At 51.3% G+C, this 16002-nt stretch overlaps 1 protein-coding gene across 2 annotated transcripts in view; it reads right to left on the reverse strand.

Annotated features, from left to right (window-relative positions):
• CACNA1B (calcium voltage-gated channel subunit alpha1 B) overlaps positions 1-16002 on the reverse strand; it is a 180723-nt gene that overhangs the window by 86632 nt on the left and 78089 nt on the right. For both annotated transcript variants that reach the window (XM_061199517.1, XM_061199518.1), the window contains exons 16-18: positions 6617-6734; positions 4554-4621; positions 1198-1304 (exon numbers count right to left, since the gene is read on the reverse strand). In XM_061199517.1, coding sequence (XP_061055500.1) covers positions 1198-1304; positions 4554-4621; positions 6617-6734 — 293 coding nt within the window. The remainder of the gene's footprint in view (positions 1-1197; positions 1305-4553; positions 4622-6616; positions 6735-16002) is intronic.

A 16002-nucleotide genomic window follows, 5' to 3' on the forward strand; every position in this document is an offset into this window, starting at 1 on the left:
CGAGCAGGCGCATTGGCCAGACGACAAAACTCCAGAACAACTGGGCACTGAGCCCCCAGCAGCTGTTGGAATGATGGCGGCTGTGTCCTGCCTGGCTCCTTGCAGGCCCCCTGCACCCCTGCCTGGACTCCCAGGGCCTGGGACCTCCCTTTGCTTCTTCTCCCCCAAAGGCCAGCACTTTCTGCTCACCTTAGAGACAGGTCCTCTGCAAACATCCTAGAAAACAGGCCATGGCCCTGTGACTTCCAGGCGAGAACGGGGCTGCTAAGATGCACCCTCACCCGTGCGTGTACACTCTCCCGCTCCCACAAACGCATCCACGTGCCAGCGCGCCCTCAGCGCCAATGCCTGTGTCACCACAGACGGGCCTGAGGTGCTCCGACCACGCAGCACGTGTGCACAGGAGAGGGAAGCAGCTGCAGAGCTGGGCCCGTGGAGCAGTGTGGCGAGTGGGAGCCGTGGCGGGGGCTGCTGAGCGGGGCGGAAGGCAGGGGCAGCAGCTCCAGGGTGGGCTCAGTCTGGCCCCGAGCCCCTCTGTGCTCTCTCACGGCCACCCAGTGACCGGGATTGGGCCAGACTTTCCTGCCTCCTTCCCCGGGGGCCAACGCCCCCCAGCCCACCGTGGCTTTTGGCCCTGCGCTGGGGCGTTCTGTCCCAACTCGGAAATCCATAAAGGCCCCAGCAGCGCTCTCAGCTGGCTCGGGGTGACCAGAGTCCCCGACGGAAGTCTCGGCCCCGCCTGCACCTCTGCTCATGAGAGAGGCCTCCTCTCGACCCCTGTCCCAACACCAGAACTCGATACTATTGGAAACTGCATTAAGTCTCTTGGGCTGCTGAAGTAACCCCTTGAATCTTCCGGCTCACAAAACACACTTCCGAAAGGCGGTGTGTAAGTCAGACATACCGAGTCGCTGGCGCTGCCCAAAACCATCCAGGGGGCCGCCTTCCGCGGTCACTCCCACCCACGGCGTTGCCACACCGCGCTCTCACCCCGGCGGGGAGAAGCGGGGAGGCTTTACCTGGTGGTCTCTTTGCTCAAAGGCCCCCGCAGGGGGGTAGAGCCATTCCCCCGCATCTCAGCTCCTGGGGAGGGGTTGTGTCCTAACAGCTCCAGCCAAGGCGAGGGCCCCTGCGGAGGCCCCGGGGGAGCTGGACTCTGCTCCCGCCACCGCCCACAACCCACTCCGAGAGCCTTACGCGGCGATGGAGATGTTGGCGACAGACATGGGGCTGACTTCAGCCACTTCTTTGGCCTTTTGCAGAGCAAGCTTCTGGTTGGCTGCTTCTTCCATCTCCTCTTCGTCCTGTTTGGACAGACAGGAATGTGTAGCTAGCCTGAGAGTGCTGTGTCCGCTCCGATGCCACCAGCTTTTCAGCCTGGAGCCTCTGAGTCCTTCCTGCCCCCTGAGCCAGCGGGGCCAGGAAGCCAGCTCCTGCCTTAGCACGACCCACCCGTGCTCCAGACCCCCCTGCTACGCCCACCTCTGCAGCCAACAGTCCCCAGGGTTTCTGTGTCAGCACCCCCTCCCAGGGCGCTCACAGATGACAACCCCACTCCAGAGCGCCAGCCCCAGGGACCCATTTCTGCGTGTCAGTCTTATTCCGTCAAAATGCAAACCCACCCCTCCTTTATTCCCACCTCCTCCCCCCATCCCGCTCCCCCCCGCCCCGCCACCCAGAGCACTTGTCACACTGGAACGAAGTCAGCCTCTGCCCCAGAGTGCTGAGCCAGGGCGAGGGGCAGGCTCCGCCCTGCACCACCCACAGGAACCGCCACCAGGAATGTGTCTAGCAGGGCCACCTTGCAGCCTTTGAGCTTTTCCACCTGGACCCATCGGGTCACATCTGTCTACCTGTGACCATGATTGGCCCTGTGTTCCCCGGCCGTGACCATGCCTGGCCCTGTGTTCCCTTCCTCACTGAGTTCCTGGAGAGGAGCCCCAAGGCTCTCTGCCACCCGGGATAGCATGTGCTCACGTGTGCGCACCTGCGCAGACACCCCGCCCTGCCTCTGCCCTCTCCATGGGAAGGGAGTGGACATCCAGACAGACCCTCCAGCCCTGACCCCGTGTCACTAGGCAAAACCAACATGATCTGCTCCTCAGATCTAGATAAACAGCTCTAGGCTGAGTCTACGGGCCCTGGGAGGGAAACTAGTCTCTGTGTCGTCCAGTTAGATCGCTGGGACCCCCCTTATATCCCCCATTACCCCAATCCTGGGCCCACCTGGCTCCCCTGGGAGCTGGCATTCCCAACATGTCCCAAAATGTCCTTGAATCTGCTTTTAGAGGCACAGTAATGGCAACTAAGCCCCCTATTAGCTGTCTGAAGATTTCCCACCATAGAGAAGAGACATTCAAACTTCAGGCCCCAGAGGGGAGGCAGAGCTAGACCCACCACGGAGCACCCTAGAGACGTCGTTCCTCCAGCTATGGGCTCCATCCTGGTTTACAGCCCTCAAATCACTCCAGTTGGTGTTCTACAAACAAACTCGATGTGAGTTTATTTCCACTTCAAAATAAATGATGCTACCATATATTTGTGGGACTGTAAAGGAGGGAGTGTCCACCCTTTGGTCTCTTGGCCAGCCCAGGAATGCCCCATAGCCTGACACAGACAGGCGTCCACCTGCCCCAACTCCCGAAGCAAGGAAATTCCTGAATTAGGGCAGTTTGCCCAAAGGGGCCACCACCCATGGTCTGTGCATGGATACAGGGCCCCAAGGACATGGTCTGTCAGTGTGTCCTCACCCATTGACAACCTTGAAGGGGCAGTGAGAGCTTTGAACGCAAGCTCACCCAGCCCAGGACAGCTGGTGCCAGACCAATGATGCTGCTGGGCACCCCTAGCTCACGTGGTCCTGTAAATCCTGACCCCAAGAAGTGCTCTTGGGGTTGCACGGGTCCCCCAAGCCAGGGGCTTGGGCCATTCTCCAGCCCCTCCTGAATGGCGAGGTTCAGTCTAGGAACTGGCTGACAACAGAAATGGGCATGCTAGTGGGATTCCCAATCCTCAGAAGCCAGCACCCAGAAGAAGGGAGGAGTCCAGACCCACAGGCACTGCCCCAGCCCAGCTAGGGGGTGGGGGGAGGAGGGCTGGGCAGAAGCAGGGGGAGGCACACTGCACGGGCCGCCCCCGTGGAGCACTCCTCCCAGGGAGCCGGGAGGGGCAGCAGGGCACCTGTACAGCGCGCGGTCAGGAGTACCGTGGCACACCTGCATCTCTGTCGCCTGCCTTCCTCAGGGAAGGCCCGAGTCAAGCCCCAGAACGGGGACAGTGTTAAGAGTCTTAGGATGTGCTAGACTGGAATGGGTGCGACACAAGTGGGAGGCTGTCCGGGACGGCGGGCGCGAGCGCACAGACACCCACACACACAGGTCCGCGCACAGGCATAGGCCCGGCGTACAGAGCAAGTACGCGCGTGCCTGCAAGGAGCAGCGCCTTCTCAGACGCCCTGACCAGCAGGAGCGCCCTCTGCACCGGGAGCCAGGCTTGTCAAAGCGCCAGCCTGAGGCTGAAACAGCGGGCCGCCTGCACGGTCCAGGGCAGAGAGGGTGACGGTAACCAGGCAGGGGGCTGTGTCATCTGGAGGGAAACCACAGGGGAGACATGTGTAATCACATCCCCCACCAGGCTCAAGGATGAGAGATGACTATTAGACGACTCCCACTGGGTACAGCCTGGAAAGAAAGCTGTCCTGCTGGGGCACGGACTTGCTGAGAACAGGCACCGACTGCTCCTCCAGCACCAGCCTGGCCCAGACTCTGAGGATAGCACTGCCCAGTGACAGCCTGAGCTCAACCATCCACACCAGAGACTGACCACAGGGGTCCCCTCACCGCCCGGGGATGACCACAGGGGTCCCCTCACCTCCCGGCGATGACCGCAGGGGTCCCCTACCTCCCAGCGATGACCGCAGGGGTCCCCTACCTCCCGGGGATGACCGCAGGGGTCCCCTCACCGCCCGGGGATGACCGCAGGGGTGCCCTCACCTCCGGGCGATGACCGCAGGGGTGCCCTCACCTCCGGGCGATGACCGCAGGGGTGCCCTCACCTCCCGGCGATGACCACAGGGGTCCCTACTGCCCTTTCAGGTCTTCAGACTGGATGTCCCCTAGGGCCCACCTCCTGATCCGTCTCACTTCTGAGAGGACACATCCCCCACTCCACACAGTCACATGCCCCTCACTCCTGAGACTAGGGCGGCCTAGCCCCCATCTTCCAGGCCCCTCTCTGGTCTGCACCCTGTCATCCACCACCTGCTCCCACACCTCCTCCTGCCTTTCTGGTCATTCTTCCCAGGTCTTGGCTTCCTGGGAGCTGCCCTCATGGTCATCTGCCTTCCCAGCATGCTTTCTCCCTACCTCCTCGGTGCCATTCCCCCACAGCCCTGCCTGTCCAGGGCCTGGAGGAGACACCCCTGGACAGCAGTCACATGGCCCTTAACCCAGGTCCTGGCCCTCCTCATGGCTCTGCAGCCTCATCCAGAGTGACACAGATTGACCCCCCACCCCACCCATACCTAGGCTGCAGGTGGGTCCCTACCTACACACCTTGGTCAGTTCCTGTGCGTTGGCAAGGTTGTCCACGGCGATGGCCAGGAAGACGTTCAGCAGGGTGTCTGGTTGGCTCCAGCTAAGGAAGGGAAGCCTTCTGACCCACAGCCTCTCCCAGGGTCAGACCACGGCTTCCTCTGACAACACAGGGGCTCATCTCCCAGGTCCTGAGCAGCCTCGGCCTCCTTCCTTGGTGTCCACATGCCCCCAGCCCCGGCCCTCCAGCCCTGTCAGCCCATCATCCCCAGACACAGCCCAGCCCAGCCGCTGGGCCCTGCGGCCCCCTGGCCTCCACCCAGCCTCCTTCATGCAATCTCACAACGCCCGGCCTCCTCGAAAGCCCACACCACCCCTTCCCCCTGCCACCTCTTCAGGGCCGACGCTCCAGGCCGGAAGCTCGCGCTGTGTTGGATTAACCTGCCTTTGTCTCCTAGGAGGGCACAAGGGCTGCCCACTCTGCCCCCACCTCTCCCAACAAGCACCCAGGCTGCATGTGGGCCCCAGCACCTTTGGGTCCTGTGAGCAGAGACCACCGATGGACCAGCTTCCCGGCAAGGCTCACAGACACGTGCCTGGCTTCGTTGCCAGCTTCCTTTACCAAAGCCGAGTCCTGGGACCCCTCCCTCGAGGCGCCCCTCGTCCAGAGCAGCAGGGACAGCACGCCGAGGGCAGATGCCACGGGAGTGCCCGGCAGGCAGCCGCCACCTCCGAAGCCCCCTCCCACTGTGCCCCCGGGAGCCCTGACAAGGCGCTCCTGTGACCCCCAGTCAGCAACGAGGAAACAAAGGCCACAGAGGGTGGGTAACTCCCCTGGGTCCCAGGGTCAGGGGGCCCAACGGCCCTGCCCCGGCCCTGCCCTGCCCATCTGAACTCTGCAGGCTCAGGCCCTCGCGCTGCCGCTGACCTGAATCCCTTCAGTTTGCCTGTCGCTGGAGCCACCTCTCCCCACCTCAGCGCCAGGCAGCACTGTCCTCCCTGCGCTGCCCCCCGCCCCGTCCCCAGCCCTCGGTGCCTCACCCCTGTACTGCCCCCGCAGACCCAGGCCCACCTCTGGCCCCCGCGGGCGGGTGCCCTCCCGGTCACCTAGTGCCCTGCACACTGCCGATGGGCAGGCAGTCCTTTGCCATGGGGTGTCCTCCGCCCGCTCAATGCCAGCAGCCCCCTCCCCTCAGCTGTGACAGCCGAACCGTCTCAGACTCTGCTGGTCCTGGGGCAGACGCCCAGGGACAGCCCTGTGCCCCATGTTATCCCAGGGGCTCTGGGCCAGTGCCAGGCTCAAGCAGCCGTCGGCTCTGGGTGACCCCTGTGGGTCAGGCCCCCTGTCTGGCAAGGAGGTGCCCTGGGACTCAGGGGGGACCCACATCCCAGGGCAGTGCCTCAGACAGGCCTGCTCAGGGCCCCAGTGGGGCCCACGGGACAGGACGCCAAGGTCGGCTGCTGCCTCCTGGCACTGACCACAGCCGTGGGCACCCTCAGAGGCCTCGCTACGCCGAGAGCAGGACGAAGGCCATGGCGCTTGGGGCCCAGCCACAGGGACACACTCCAGTTGGGTAGCACGGTCGGGGGGCCTGAGGCAGAGCGTCCCTGGCTGGGCTTGCCCTGACCCCGCAGAGTCCCGCACCCCAGACCCTGAAACACAAGCCCGAGGAGACCCTCCGCACAAGACCTTCCTTCGCGCTTCTCTGCAGGTAGGACGTCTCCACGGGCGAAGGCTTTTTTAAAAGCCCAGTGCCACAACTTAATTATTGAATTACATTAAAGTGAAAACAAAATAGATGGCTGCCCTCGGGCTCGAAGCCCACGTCTTGCCGCCTCCAACCTCGCTGCCTCTGCCTCGGGACCCCCACGTGCTGCTCACGCGTCCTCGGCCTCCAGCCCGACCTCGGGCTGCATCTGTAACTCAAGCTGCTCCTGGGCGGGGGCGCGTCACGGCCCACCCTCCACGGGAAAGCCACCCTCACGTTCCTGCCGACCACCCCACCGGCTCCGTCCTCCTGGGGAGGGAGGGGAGAGCAGGCCCAGGAAGCACCGACCCCCTCGCTCAGACGGCACAAGGATACAGTTTCCAAACAGCGTCAGGACAATGAAGTAAACCGACGAGAACATGCCTTTGCTGACTCCACCTTGCGATTCGATCCCATGATACATCACCACGTTCCAGTCCTCCCCGGTCAGGATCTGCAGAGGGAGGGGGTTGGGGGAGCAGCCGGGCATGTCCCTACAGCCACCCGCGTCCACACGCACCCCCGCACCCGCGAGCCCATGGGCACACGAGGGCGCACACACAGGTCCTTGGATGATGGTCAAGGCAGCCCAGGAGCCTCCAGAGAAACTTCCAGAAGAACATGGCTGCTGGGCTGGGTCAGGCCTTATAAGATGAATAGGCTCTGGGTTTCTGCCAAGAATGGAAAGGGAGCTCCCGGCAGGAGAGAAAGGTGAGCAAAAGCAAGGAGACTGTGGCAGAGCTTCCCACGTCCCAGAGCCGCCTGGTCACTGCCGCACCAGTGAGGAAACTGAGGCTCAGAGAGGGGCGCAAGCTGCTCACGGCCAGACAACAGCTGCAGGGCCTCTGACCCTCCGGGTCCCTGCCTCCCCTGGCCCAGGGGGCCCAGGCCACGAGGGCGGCTAAATGCCGTCCTTGCCCCATCGGGGAAAACGTGCCTCTTTTTCACTTGTATTTTGGGGAAAGTACAAGGGGATAAGGTAACAGACATTCGTGTGTCTGCCACTCAGAATGGAAATTGCTAACATTTTGTCATATTCGCATCAGGTCCCACTGCCCACGATCACCCTCGACGGGCAACCCCAACCATGAACCTGGGGGGCCTCCCATCTTTGTGGTCCTACACCACACAACACACACACACCTATAAACGAAATACATCACGTGTGTTTTAAACATGCATGGGCAGGTGTCAGACTACCTCATCATTCCGTTCATTCACTCTTTTATCTTTGAAGTTTACCCGTGTGGACACATATAAACCCACTGTCGTGGAAGGTGCTGCATAGATTCCTTCCATGTACTCACCCATCTTCCTCAACAGGCACTTCCAAGGTTTTTGCCGGTGTGTCCCATTGTGAACATGAAGTTTGTCTAGAACTGGTTCTGCTGGATCGTAGGTTCTGCACACCTTTGACTTCACTAGACATTTTCAAAGTGCTTATCCCAAATTACAGTCCCACCAGCAACGCAGGCTGTATCTTCCTCACACCCTCGTCCCAAACTGAGCACAGTCACACCCTTTGATAGCTCCCGGCCAGCGGGGTGAACAGAAGAGCCATTCAGGCAGGACATCTTCTCTTGTATCCAGTGACTGCTCAGATCTCCTCTCTGTGGCCTTTTCAACTCTTTGGCTTGTATTGCTGATAACTCACCTTTTCTTACAGACTTCCTTATGTATTCTTGTATATACTAGTTCTCTATCTGCAATGTCTACTGGAAAAATCTTCTGCTGGTCTCCTTTTTGCTTTTAACTAATTTTTTTGTATTATAAAGAAGTTTAATGAAGTCAAATGTATCAGTCTTTTCCTTTATGGTTTCTGCTTTTTGCCCCTTAAGAAATCTCTCTCCATCCCAAGGTCATAAAGAATTTTCCTATATTTTCTTCAAATCATTTTAAAGTTTGGCTTTTAGGTCTCTAATCCAACTAGAGCTTGTGGTTACTGTTCTGTGCACACCTGAGGATGAAGACCTACTTTTCTCCCACACAGAAGGCTCATTTTTTGACCATCCCATCCCCCTCCCATTGATTTAAAATGCCATCTTTTTCCATATGACCAACTTCCTACATAGGCTTGGGCATGTTTCTGGGCTTTCTAGTCTGTTCTTTGATACTTTGTCTTTATACCTCACAATCTTCATTACTGTAGCTTTATAATAAGTCTTGATATATGGAGGGGCACATCACTCCTTCTTGAACTGTCCTGGCCATTCTTGGCCATTTACTCTCCCACAGAATCAATATGCTGAATTCCAAGAGCAGTTCTGTTGGGATTTGGATCACAAATTAAATTAGGGAGAACTGATCCCTTTACCACGGTAAGGCGTCCCATTTATAAACATAGGTATTCAGTTCTTTCGGTCTTTTAATAACAATTTATAATTTCACCTGTAAAAGTCTTGCATACTTTTTGTGGATTTATTTCTGGATAACATAGCTTTTGTTACTACTGTAAATGAAATCTTTCATTTTAATTGAATATTCTAATTGAATGATACTGTTATATAGAAAAGCTTTATTTTTCCTATGTTGATCTTGTGTTCAGCAACAATGAATTCTCTTATTATTTTTAATTGATTCTCTTGAGTTTTCTATCTAAATAATCACACCATTTGTAAATAATAACTATTTTGTCTATTCCTTTCCAGTCCTTCTACCTCTTTCTTTTTCTTATTACATTGACTTCAACTGCCTGAATACTAGATATCCTTGGTTATGCTTTCAATCTGTATTAATCTGGGTTCTCCAGAGAAACAGAACCAAGAGGAGATGTCTGGGTATACCTTGTGGTCATGGAGAATAAGTCCCAAGACCCACAGCTGACAAGGAGAGACAATGGTGTAAGTTTCAGCCCAACTCTGAGTCCAAAGACAAGAGAAGACGGATGTCCCAGCTCAAAGATGGTCGGGCAGCGAGAGTGGACTCTTCCTTAACTCAGCCCTTTTATTCTACTCAGGCCTTCGGTGGACTAGGTGAGGCTTCCACATCTGCTTTCTCAGTCCACCAATTCAAATGCTCATCTCATCCAGAAACACCTTCATAGACACACCCAGAAATAATGCTTAATCTAGGCACCCCATGGTCCAGTCAAGTTGACGTAAAATTAACCATCAACAATCTTTTATCTGTGATGTTTGCTACGGTCTTTGTAAAACAATAGCTTTATTGAGATATAATTAACATACCATATAATTCAGTCATTTAAAGTGTATAATTCAATGGTTTTTAGTATATTCACAAATATGTACAACCATTACCACAGTCAATTTTAGAACTGAATTCTAAATTCAGAATTTAGAATTCTGAATTTAGAATTTTATTTCCATCTCTTCAAAAAAGAAACCCATCCATATTAGCTATCACCCAACTAGCTGTGGGTTTGTTTTGGGTTTTTTTTTTTTTTTGAGTCCTTAGTATTTTAAGTTCTTTGTATAACATGTTTTTCATCATAATATCAATATTCTATCTTTCTAAGTCTATTGATATGCTTATTTTTCTCTTTTAAACTGTAGAGATCAGGAAATTACATTGACAAATTATTGTATTACTGAGATAAGCACAGTTTAGCCATGAGGTTCTATTTTACACACAGTTGGATTTGATTTTTGAATATTCTATTTCAGGCTATTTGCATCTACTTTCACTGAGTGAACACTTAGAGTGCCTGCCTGCTGTGTGTCAGGCAATCTTCAGGCACTTGAGATCCTCAGTAGACAAAACAAAGCCCCTGCCTCACAGATCTGTGGAAGGAGAGAGCTCTCTGAAATGGAGCCAGGAGGCCTGGATGGAATCTGACCTTTTGACCACTTACTGTCCTAATGCAGGCCTCCAGAACATCTGTCAGAAACTCAAGACACTTATCAGACACCTACCCTAAAACGCCTGGTGACAGCCATCCCTGAAGGACACACATTTCCCTTCTTGTGTCAGAGCACAGCCTCGTGACTTTTGTCTTACAAGCCCCCGACTCTTTCTCTTCCCCAGGACACTCTTTTTATTTGAGCCAAATCTGTGTCTCTTGAATTGCAATTCTTAAGACCCCAAAACACTTCTTATTTGCATCCTCCTGCAGCTTTTTTGGTTGACAGAGCTCACACTCTGTCTGCATTTTGCTTTCCTTACGTTGTCTTTGCCGGGCTGTGGGGTCAAGGTTGTCCTAGCCCCATGAAACGGTTTCTCCCCTTCTCTGGAAGCGTCTGAGTCCATTATCATCTGTTCCTTAAAGGCGTGGCAAAGCTCACCTTATAACTCCCCGAGCCCTGGGCAGGAGGCAGGAAGGCAGGAAGAAAGCTTTGACTAAGGATTCCATTTCTTTAATGGTTATAAAATTATCCAGTTCTTTTTTCTTCTTGAGCTAATTTAAGTAACTGATGTTTTCCTACAGAAGTGCACATTTCATCTAAGTTTTCAAACCTATTGGCATAAAGTTGCCATAATATTCTTTTGGGATTTTAAAAATATCTCCCTTTTCTGTAGTTATACCTCCCTTTTGGGCTATACTTTTTAAAAAATTATTTTTTTATTGAAGTATAGTTGATGTACAATATTATGTAAGTTACAGGTGTACAATACAGTGATTCACAATTTTTAAAGGTTATATGTCATTTATAGTTATTATAAAATATGGCTATATTCCCTATATTGTACAATATATCCTTGTAGCTTATTTTATACATAATAGTTTGTACCTCTTACCCCTATATTGCCCCTCCCCTCTCCCCTTTCCCCACTGGTAATCACTCTTTTATTCTCTTTATCTGTGAGTCTGCTTCTTTTTCATTATATTCACTAGTTTGTTGCATTGGGCTATACTTTTTATCTGTGCTTTTTTTCTTGATCAGTCTTGCTATAAAGTTATCTACTTTATTAGCCTTATTGAGAACGAGCTTTTTAGGATTCTGTTATCTAGGTATTTTAGTTTTATGTTTCATTAATGTCTGCTCTTAGCATCAACTTTTCCTGCTTTCAATTTCTCTTTGGTTTACTCTATTATTCTTTTTTCTAGATTTTTAAGATGAGTACTTATTTATTTTTAGTCATTCTCTTATTTTGATAATTGCTTTTAAGACTCTAAATTTTCCTCTAAGTATTGCTTCAGACTCATCCTATGAGTTTTGCTAATTATTGTTCAGTTCTAAATATTCTGTAGTGTCCACTGTGCTGTCTTCTTCAACTCAAACCCTCAGCTTTCAAATATGGGGAAGATCTTAAGTGACTGTTTACTAGTGCTTTCTATTTATTTAAGTAATATCAAGAATGTGCTGGACTTCCCTGGTGGTGCAGTGGTTAAGAATCTGCCTGCCAGTGCAGGGGACATGGGTTCGATCCCTGGTCCCAGAAGATCCCGCATGCCGCGGAGCAACTAAGCCCGTGTGCCACAATTACTGAGCCTGCGCTCTAGAGCCTGCGAGCCACAACTACTGAAGCCCACGTGCCTAGAGCCTGTGCTCCGCAACGAGAAGCCCCCGCAATGAGAAGCCTGCACACCTCAACGAAGAGTAGCCCCTGCTCACTGCAACTAGAGAAAGCCCGCACACAGCAACAAAGACCCAACGCAGCCAAAGAAAAATAAACAAAATAAATAAATTTTTTAAAAAAAGAATGTGCGCTGTAGGAGTGCAATTCTTTAATGCTTGTAGAAATTTCCTGAGTGACTTAACAAGTGATCAATTTCTGTAAATGTTCCTGTGCCCCAGATAACGACTATTTTATTCGCTATCAATTGGCGAGTTCTGTATGCATCAGCCGATTTGTGACGGTTCTGCCCATGAGTTCTTTTACATCCTGTCTAACCCTTATCAGCTTCATCCTTCAGTCTGACAGAAATACAAATCTCTTAAAAGCGGGTGGACTGTTGATTTCTCCTTGTGATTCTGTCGGTTTTTGCTTGGTATGTTTTTTGAGCCGTGCTGTTAGGCTGCATCTTCCTTTTATTGTTACGTAATATACTTCCTTATTTTTACTAAAGCTTTTTTTCACCTTCTTTTTCACTTCTATTTTGGCTGATGTTAACATTACACCAGCTTCCTTTTGGTTAAGGTCTACTTAGTTTATCTTTTTGTACCCATTTAATTTTAAATTATGTACTATTTCAAACATTCAGAAAGGTACAATGAATAATATTTAAAGCTCTGTGTACCCGTTACCCAGCTTAAGAAATAAAACTTTAAAATGTAGCTGAAGTTCCCTGAATAGAAATCCCCAGTCTCATTCCTCCTCTCCCCAAGCCCACCTCACCCTGAATTTGGTGTTAAACATTCCCATGCAAGCTTTTACACCTTTACTTCCATATATACCATAAACAATATTGTTATGCAATATGTTTTGAAACAAGATGTTTTCATCCTTATTAAATATTTAGTATCATATGCTAAACCATAATGGAAAAGAATGGAAAAAAGAATGTATATATATGTATAACTGAATCACTTTGTTGTACAGCAGAAATTAACACAACATTGTAAATCAACTATACTTCAATTTAAAAAATCAGTTAAATAAATAGTATCATATGCTTTGTATTATTCCAAATCTTGCTTTTTTTTTTTTTTAAGCTTAACATTGCTTGCGATGCATGTTAATAGTTAATTCTAGGTAATTCATGGCCCTGCTGCACAGGTAGAACACACTCTCCTTATCCACTCTCCTGACGATGAACAATCAAGAGGTTTCCAGTGTCTTGCTATCACACACGATGCTGCTGCGATGGTCTCCCAGGTCTCTGTGCATTCGGCCAGGGACCTTCCAGAGCACGTACCCACAACAGGAACTGCTGTTGTGTGAGTTCCGGTGGGTTAGATACGGTGACATTACTTTCCAAAGTGGTTCTACCAACCCACCAACAGCATAAAGGAATCCTCATTTCTCCACATCTTCTCTAAAACTTGAGACTGTTAGATTTCTTAATTTCAACTAAACTGAAAGGTGGGTTTACTTTGCATTTCCTGACTACGAGTAAACAGATGATGGTTTTTACAGGTCTACTCATCAGCCCAATTTCCTGTCCCGAGTTCCTTGCTTATACACTTTGCCCTTTCCTGCTGCATTATTTGTCTCTCCTTTTTGATTTGTGGAAGTTTTCGATTTATTCTGGTTATTGGTTATTTATTCTGGCTGTTGGTTATTAGCCAATGCTGTGGAAACATCTACTCCCAGCCTATGACTTGTTTGTTTGACCTTTCTATGGTGTCTTTTGATGCACAGAAATTTGTATTTCAATAGCCAAATTTGTCAAAGCTTTCCTTTATGATCTGTGCTTTTTTACATCTTCCTTAAGAAGGCTTTCCCTGCCTTCAGTCAGTAACATTACTCTCCTGTATGTTCTAAAATTTCAGAGTTGCTCTTCACATTTACGTCTTAATTCATCTGAACTGATATTCAAATCTGCTACAAGGTAGAAATCCAACTCCATGCTTTTGTCTATGGATAACCAAACTGTCCCACTCCATCTGCAGTGACAACATGAGTGTTCTGTGTATATAACTATTTCATCTGTAAATAATGACATTTTTCTTTCTTCCTTGGCAATCCTGAGAAATTTTATTTCATTTTTTTCTTATTCTACTGCACTAAGACCACTGATACTAGCATAATCTGCTAAGGGTTATTATTTGCAAGGAGTGTTGGGTTTTATCATGGGATTTTCTTTTAGAAAAAAAAATTCATGATGGACAGTTTCAAACATACAAAGCGGAGAGTGTAATGTACCCCTACGTACTCATCACCCAGCTTCAACAATCAACACAATTTGCCAGTCTTGTTTCATCTGCCTCTCTCTCTGGTGCTTGGCTGTGCTTTTGCTAGAGTTCAAATGTTTTTTCTGATCATACATGGTTTTTTTCCTTCTTTAATCTGTTAAGATGATGAATTACATTAATAGACCTTCTAATGTTAAATCATCTTGCATTTCTAGGATAAATTCAAGTTGATCATAAAGATGATCTTTAAGTACATCCAGATTGGATTAGTTCTTATTTCCCTCAGGATGTTTTGTCTCTCTGTGTGTGATAGTAATCTATATTTTCCTTCTCTTATATTGCCCTTGTCTAGTGTTTTCATATCAAGGTTATTCCAGTCTGATAAAAGGGTGGGTGTTTCCTTTTTAACTTCTCTGGAGTCGTCTGTATAAAATTGGAGTAACCTTTCTTAAATATTCAGCAGAATTCACTTGTAAAACTGTCAGCGTGGTCTCCAGGGCAGGTAGATTTTTCAATTATTCATTATTCAGAAATTATTCAATTTCTGAAATAGCCCAGGTTTTCTGCTTCTCCTTGGGTTAATGCACTTTTCCCCCCATTTATCCGCTTTCCTAAACGTATCCGTATCCGTGTCCGCAGTGCTTTCAGCAGTTGGGTGTGACTCTCAGAATCTGTGTCTGGATGCGTCTTTCTTCCACCTCGGATTGCGGCTCTCTGAGTGGGAATTCCAGGCCAACAGGGACCGCCCTCCAATATTTTAAAGTTGCTTTTCCCAGACCTTCTGGCATCATTGCCACGAGAGGCCTGCCATCAGACTGGCATTCTTTTGCAGGAGATCTGTCTTTCGAGAACAGATTTTAAGATTTTCTCTGTATCAGGCTGTGTCCAGGTCTCAGCTCTTTCTGGAACATCGCTGGCACCCTCTCTCTCCGCCTCTGAGCCGCAGCTGGCTCAGGTCCTCCGCGTTCTTGAGAGGATCACGTCAGCGTACGTCCAGCCTCCACTTTTTATTTAAACAGCTGTGTCTTCTACTTCTAGGATTGTTACGTAGTTATCTTTCGCATTAACCAGAGATCCTCAGTTCCAGGTGCCCTTCTTCCGTACTTTTGCGCTGAGCTCTTCCTTGTGCCCTCTGAGGGTTAAAGGCACCTGCATTAGCACGCTGCTGCCGTTTCTTAGGAGCGGCTCACCCTCCACTGAAGCTGCGTGGTCGGGCAGCTTCACCAGGAGCAGAGTTCAAGCTGTTCTCCCCCTGGTCACACGCCTCCCTGTGCCCTCTCCAACCCCATTCAGAAGCAGGGGCTCCAGCCTGGGTCTCCGGCCCTCGGCCCAGTGTCATCCGGTGGGCGTTACAGGCCCGGCTGGGCCAACGGTCGGTCCTGGCGATCTTCTCAGCCTCCTCCAGCCTCAACCACTCTCTCAGCCTCCTTAAAGGGCTGGACGCTTCCCCAGCTCTGAGTCAGTCAAGCCATTGGCGATGCTTCTGATGGCGAAGGTGCGAAGGGTAGTACGCTGACGGGCAACCCAATCCTTAAAGCTCAGAGGAGGGCGAAGCCACAGGACTCGAAAGTGGGGTCAGACAGGAAGCGGAACAATGACAGCCCGGGCTCTGGAGTCCTGCCAGGCCGGGAGCAGACGAGTCTCTGGGAAAAGAGCTGCTGTGCTCCACCCAGGTCGGGAGGGGGGCTTGCGGGTGAGGTCACTAGACTGAGTCACTCTGTCAGCAAGCGTCTAGTGTGGTTCGAACGGTCGGCTGGAAAGACGCCTTCCTTTGAGAGAGGAGCCCCAAAGGTCCCCTCTCCTTACACTCACTGTGGCTCCAGCGTTGGCTGGGGGGCAGCGCCAGCGGCCCCAGAGGCCAGGAGCAGGCAGGGCCCTGGCCAGAGCGCCTTCAGCCTGTGGGCTTCCCTAGGTGCCATCGCGGGCCACCCCCCCGCCGCCGCCAGTCCTGCTTGGCCTCAGACGTGGCGGAGGATGCTCATGGGGCAGAGGGCTTTATCACGTTGGTGAGGCCAGTTGTGGGGC

This window comes from Eubalaena glacialis, chromosome 9 (assembly GCF_028564815.1).
Source record: "Eubalaena glacialis isolate mEubGla1 chromosome 9, mEubGla1.1.hap2.+ XY, whole genome shotgun sequence".
NCBI lineage: Eukaryota > Metazoa > Chordata > Mammalia > Artiodactyla > Balaenidae > Eubalaena > Eubalaena glacialis.